The sequence below is a fragment of the Gigantopelta aegis genome, unplaced genomic scaffold (assembly GCF_016097555.1).
Source record: "Gigantopelta aegis isolate Gae_Host unplaced genomic scaffold, Gae_host_genome ctg10057_pilon_pilon, whole genome shotgun sequence".
NCBI classification, from domain to species: domain Eukaryota; kingdom Metazoa; phylum Mollusca; class Gastropoda; order Neomphalida; family Peltospiridae; genus Gigantopelta; species Gigantopelta aegis.
Window position 1 is genome coordinate 8,746 of NW_024532189.1, and position 6,094 is coordinate 14,839.

The 6,094-nt window shown below is 37.7% G+C and overlaps 1 protein-coding gene across 1 annotated transcript; it reads right to left on the reverse strand.

Moving 5' to 3' along the window:
- Positions 1-2,342: 2,342 nt before the first annotated feature.
- Positions 2,343-5,181, reverse strand: LOC121390841 (monomeric sarcosine oxidase-like). Its single transcript, XM_041522721.1, has 2 exons — positions 5,026-5,181; positions 2,343-3,082 (listed from the first exon to the last, which is right to left on the reverse strand). The coding sequence occupies exons 1-2, from the start codon at positions 5,115-5,117 to the stop codon at positions 2,926-2,928; spliced, it is 249 nt and encodes an 82-aa protein (XP_041378655.1). The 5' UTR covers positions 5,118-5,181; the 3' UTR covers positions 2,343-2,925.
- Between the last annotated feature and the right edge of the window lie 913 nt (positions 5,182-6,094).

Sequence of the window (6,094 nt, forward strand, 5' to 3'; positions counted from 1 at the left end):
GGGCTACACCAATAGTGTCTGTGTTGAAGCCAGACGGCTATGTGAGAATTTGTGGCGATTTTAAAGTTTCCATTAACAGAGTAACCAATGGACAGCAATATCCAATTCTGACAATTGATCAGTTGTTCGTAGAAATGTCTGGAGGACAAACATTTTCAAACCTAGATATGAGTCATGCATACTTGCAGAACTAGCTGGATGAAAAAGCAAAAGAATACGTCACGATAAATACACATAAAGGGCTGTACAAATACACTCGTTTACCTTTTGGAATTTCGTCTGCATCTGCACTATTTCAGAAAACAATGGAGGGAATACTTCGAGGAATTCCACATGTTGTTGTCTACATTGATGACATTTTGGTTACAGGTGAGACAGATGAAAAACATAATAAAAATCTGGAAGAGGTGTTGAAACGTTTGGGAAAATCAGGTTTTAGACTCAAACGTGATAAGTGTACTTTCAAAAGTGAAGACGTGGAGTACTTAGGTCACAGGTTGGATAAACATGGGTTGCATCCAGTGGATAAGAAGCTTACCGCTTAAAAAAAAAGCTTCAGCACCAAAGAATGTCACATAATTGAAAGCTTATCTTGGCTTATTAAATTATTACAATAAGTTCATACCGAACATTGCAACTGTCCTGAGTCCATTACATAAACTGCTACGTCAGCTGGTTCCATGGCATTGGAACAAAGCACCAGAAAATATTACAACAACTGCATGAAGCTCATCCTGAAATGGCACATATGAAAGGCTTAGCACGTGGTTTTATCTGGTGGCCTAAGCTCGACAGCAAAATAGAAGAGATGGTAAATCAATGTTCAAGTTGTCAAGAACATCAAAAACATCTACCAAGTGTACCTTTGCATCCCTGAGAATGGCCAGAGAAACCTTGGGAAAGACTGCACATTGATTATGCTGGACCGCTGTTGGGTAAAATGTTTCTGATAATTCAAGATGCTCATTCAAAGTGCATGGACCGGCCTCGGTGGCGTCGTGGCAGGCCATCGGTTTACAGGCTGGTAGGTACTGGGTTCGGATCCCAGTCGAGGCATGGAATTTTTAATCCAGATACCGACTCCAAACCCTGAGTGAGTGCTCCGCAAGGCTCAATGGGTAGGTGTAAACCACTTGCACCGACCAGTGATCCATAACTGGTTCAACAAAGGCCATGGTTTGTGCTATCCTGCATGTGGGAAGCGCAAATAAAAGATCCCTTGCTGCCTGTCATAAAAAGAGTAGCATATGTCGCGACAGCGGGTTTCCTCTAAAAAAAATATGTGTGGTCCTTAACCATATGTCTGACGCCATATATCCGTAAATAAAATGTGTTGAGTGCGTCGTTAAATAAAACACTTCTTTCTTTTTTCAAAGTGCATGGATGTATACCCCATGAACAAAAGTACATCAACAGCTACTATTGAAAAGTTACGACAGTCATTCAGTAATCAGGGACTACCACATGTCGTAGTATCTGACAATGGACCACAATTCATGAGTGATGAATGTAAAGACTTCATGATGCTAAATGATATTGTACATATCACAAGTTCTCCATATCATCCTGCTACAAACGGACTTGCAGAAAGAGCAGTGCAGTCATTCAAAAATAGTATTGTTAAAATAACAGGAAATACAATTGAAGAGAAAGTTTCCAAATGTCTACTTACTTACAGAGTAACCCCTCATAGCACAGCTGGCAAACTACCTGCAGAACTGTTACAAGGAAGAAGACTACGCACATGTCTAGATTAAATCAGACCATACACTAGAAAACGTGTTGTGAAGCATCAAGCACATCAGAAGAAGCAACATGACGAACATGCAAAACTACGGACATTCAAGCCTGGAGAAAGCGTATACGTTAGGAACTACAGTTCAGGTCAAATATGGTTACCTGCTAATAGAAAAGATGACGGGTCCAGTATCGTATACCGTGGTACTATGTGACAGTTCAGGAAAAATAGTGCGTCGACATACGGAACAGATTCGCATAAGAGTGGTACAACAAGCAGATAACAACATTGCAAGCACAGCAGATACCAGTCAAACTGAAAGTAAGAAACCGGTTGAGGAGGAGGAAGGTGAAACAAAACCAAATTCACCACGAAAAAGTCCCGAGATGTTTTCTTCGACGAAACGATATCCAACTAGAGATCGTCGTCCACCCAAGCTATTTGAAGACTTTGTGAAATGAATTCAGTTTCCTCTACCCAGATATGTGGATGACATTTATGAAGTGAATTCAGGTTTTTTTCAGAACTGGAATTAACAGTTGTGTTGACGATAAACAAGTCGTTATGATTTTTAAAACAAAATTAAAGAAAACAAACAAGATAGTTATATGAAGGAAATTTATTGAACATTTCTACAAGACTTGAAGCTCATGTTGAATAACACAAAAGTGACTAAATATGGTGACAATTCTAAGAACGGTGAGAAAATACATTTACACAGTTAAATATAAAATTTTAGTATGAATAATAAATTAAATAAAAGGTTTAGAAATTTAAAAAAAATAATAAATAAATAAATATATGGGGTATATAAAAAAAAAAAAATATATATATGGTTTATCTTAAGAAGGAGGGGATGTAATATCTTAACTCGTATATTAGGACAAACATCGTCCGCGTTTTAGCATTGATCTTTTCTTAATGTACACACTTACGTGGGAGTTGTTTCCCTTGGTCGGGAATAATAAAGTATCAAAATGGTTGGTCTCGTCTGTTTTCCATTTATCTTGAAAGATACTACAATTAGTCTTACATCTTACAATGCACCAAACTCGGGAATGTCCCTTTAATATAACATTTAACATTATTCATTATAGAGTTATATGTCAATTCATCGGTTCCCGTTTCACTCAAGCGGACTATAAACGTGATGGGACTCTACAGTTTCTCCATAGATGTGCTATCAATCAACGTTTCTCTGTAACCGAGTCGCCCATGTGGAAGGCTGGTTTGAAGCTGGGGTCGGTCAGGGCGTCCCTCTGTATCCCGAACTCTTCGATGTTGTAGTGGGTGTGACCGTCCACTGCCAACTCGGTGAGAATCTTTCCAAGCAAACTAGCAAATCTGTGAAAATTAATACAAAAACTGTTAGTCCACTCATGTACCAAAAAAGGTTACAGTGTGTGTCGGTCACTTTGTCAGTCAGTACGTATGCTTATATGCATGTAGAAATCCATACATGCATGTGTATGTTGTGTATATATGTATGTATTGATGTATGAATATCTATATATTGTATGTATGTCGGGTTTGACTATTACACACATAGATAATAATGCCCTGGCGTAGGGGATAAATTAAATCCTTTCTGGCCTCACTGATTGCCTCATGCCGTTGCTGGGACTCGAACCTGTGGCACCGAATCGCCCGCAACTTGCAGAATTGCCACGATACGTTATGAGATATCGAGCTTAGAAAGAATGCTCTTTAACTCAACCATATACATGGGACCTACAAGCTATAAGGTCAATACCGCTTACGGGATGGAACAGTGAGCAAAATCGGCACTGCCTAGTATGTATTGATGTATGAACATCTACGTATGTATGCACATACATGTATCTATGTATGTATATATGTTTGTATGTATGTATATGTATGTATGTGTATTGATTACTTAATCATCGGCTATTGGATGTCAAACATTTTGTAATTCTGACTCGCAGTCATCAGAGGAAACCCGCTACATTCTTACTAATGCAGCAACAGGAAGGCACATATCATGGCTTTTGTCCAGTTGTGGTGCACTGGTTAAAACGAAAAACGAAATCAGTTGAATGGACCCACCGAGGTGTAATTTTGTCAATATGTATGTGTATATGTATGTATGTATGTATGTATGTATGTATGTATGTATATGTATGTATGTATTGATGTATGGATACAGTATCTATATATTGTATGTATGCCGGGGTTGACTATTACATATATATGTATGTATGTATGTATGCATGTCTGTCTGTATGTATGTATTGATGTATGTATATATAGTGCTTGCCTTGGGTGCTTACGCCGTAGGGTCGAACCACCTCAGTGGACCCATTCTATGATTAAGGTTTTTCCCGTCCCGACCATTTAAAAATAAAACATATGGCTAAGGACCACATATATATTGAGAGAGAAAACCCGCTGTCGCTACTTCACGGGCTACTCTTTTCCATTAACAGCAAGGGATCTTTTATATGCACCATCATAACAGGATGACACATATGACAGCCTTTTAATATACCAGTCGTGGTGCACTGGTTGGAAGGAGAAATAGCCCAATGGGCCTACTGACGGAGATCGATCCCAGACCGACCGCTCATCAAACAAGCACTTTACCACTGGGCTATGTTCTCCCCCCCCCCCCCCCCCCCCCCACTCCTGACCAGAACAGTGCACAACGACTGGTTTATCAAATACCGTGGAATGTGCCGTCCTTTCAATTGGCAAGTGCATATAAGCGAGCCCTTGCTGTGGATGTGGGAAAAGTATAATATTTCCTATAAGATTATGAGTAAAAATGTACCAAATGTTTGACATTCAATAGCCGATTATTAATAAATCAATGTGCTCTAGTGCTATCGTTAAATAAAAGACGTTTTACTTTTATTTTACATGTGACTTCTGTATGAAAATATCGTAATTTTGTCAATATAGTTTGTTTTGTTTAACGACACCACTGGAGCAGATTGATTACTTAATCATCGGCTATTGGATGTCAAACATTTTGTAATTCTGACTCGCAGTCATCAGAGGAAACCCGCTACATTCTTACTAATGCAGCAACAGGAAGGCACATATCATGGCTTTTGTCCAGTTGTGGTGCACTGGTTAGAACGAAAACAGAAATCAGTTGAATGGACCCACCGAGGTGTAATTTTGTCAATATTCAAGGCGTCACCAGTTGATAGAGAGATCATAGCGTTAAATGTATGTGCATCTTGAGGTATTTTAATAAAATATACTACTGTTAGATTTTTAAACACTTGAATCTAATTAATTAAGTATCTAGGTCCACTTACTTGTACGCATGCCCAGCTCCGCAACATACACTGACATCTGGCCAGCCCTTGTGTGAGCAAGTGTCGATAACAAAATTGCGATCTGGGGGCATGGTGTATAGGCAGGTTTTCGTCTCGACGATCGGACCGACGGCCTGAAATCAATATTAAGTTATACATAAATATCGTAAAATAGTTTCTGAACGTCTGCCATTAAACAAAATGTCTATCTAGGAGCGACAATTTGTATCTATATTGTAATCCTTAAAGGGACATTCATGAGTTTGATCCATTGTAAGATGTTTCCGACTAATAAAATATTTCTACGATTAAAGTTACATAATAAATATATTTTCTTGTTTAGAATATCAGTGTCTGCATATTCAATGTGTTTCTGGTCGTCTTGATATTTGTAAGAAGGCCAAACTGGATTTTGTAATAAATAATATTTTAGGAAATAAAATTAAATTTAACCTACTAAAAATATTGGAACGATCAGAAACACGTTTAATATGCAGCCACTAATATTTTATGCAGAAAAATATATTTGATATGTAATTACAATCGTTAAAAATGTCTCTGTTAATCGATAACGTCTTAAAAATTGCAACAAACTCAGGAATGTCCCTTTAATCAAAGGTTATGTGCATTTTCAGAATATTTTTCCTGTTGAGAAGATACGTTGTCTATAATAAGCATAATATAATTAGCTGCCCAGTTATGATTTAAAATTTGCTACAAATTTGAAGATGAGCTTGAAAGTTGACATCAAGAGCGTTTCAAGAAGATCTACTACATATTGTATCAATGTTTTAAAATATCGAGAGAACAAATCAAATGTCTGAAGAAAGAAAACACAGTTGTACAATGGTGGAGTTCCAGCCTTCAACATAATTATATTATGGTATGAATATGTTTTATACTAACCCGTGTCAGGTGTGTATACTTTGTTATGCTCGGGTGACAAAAAATGTATTTCTATGCTGGGAAGTCGTTACACATTAATTCGTTAACACTAAATATGTATTATTTGTCCTTCTATTACTGCCTGTATATTCATGGAACTATACTCTTCAAAAAATGTAGGGGA

Excerpts from the sequence above, each read along its gene's own strand:
- LOC121390841 (XM_041522721.1), bottom strand. The coding sequence starts at position 5,117 with ATGCCCCCAGATCGCAATTTTGTTATCGACACTTGCTCACACAAGGGC. Across the intron at positions 3,083-5,025 it reads GGAGCTGGGCATGCGTACAA|ATTTGCTAGTTTGCTTGGAA; the intron begins GTAAGTGGACCT and ends TAATTTTCACAG.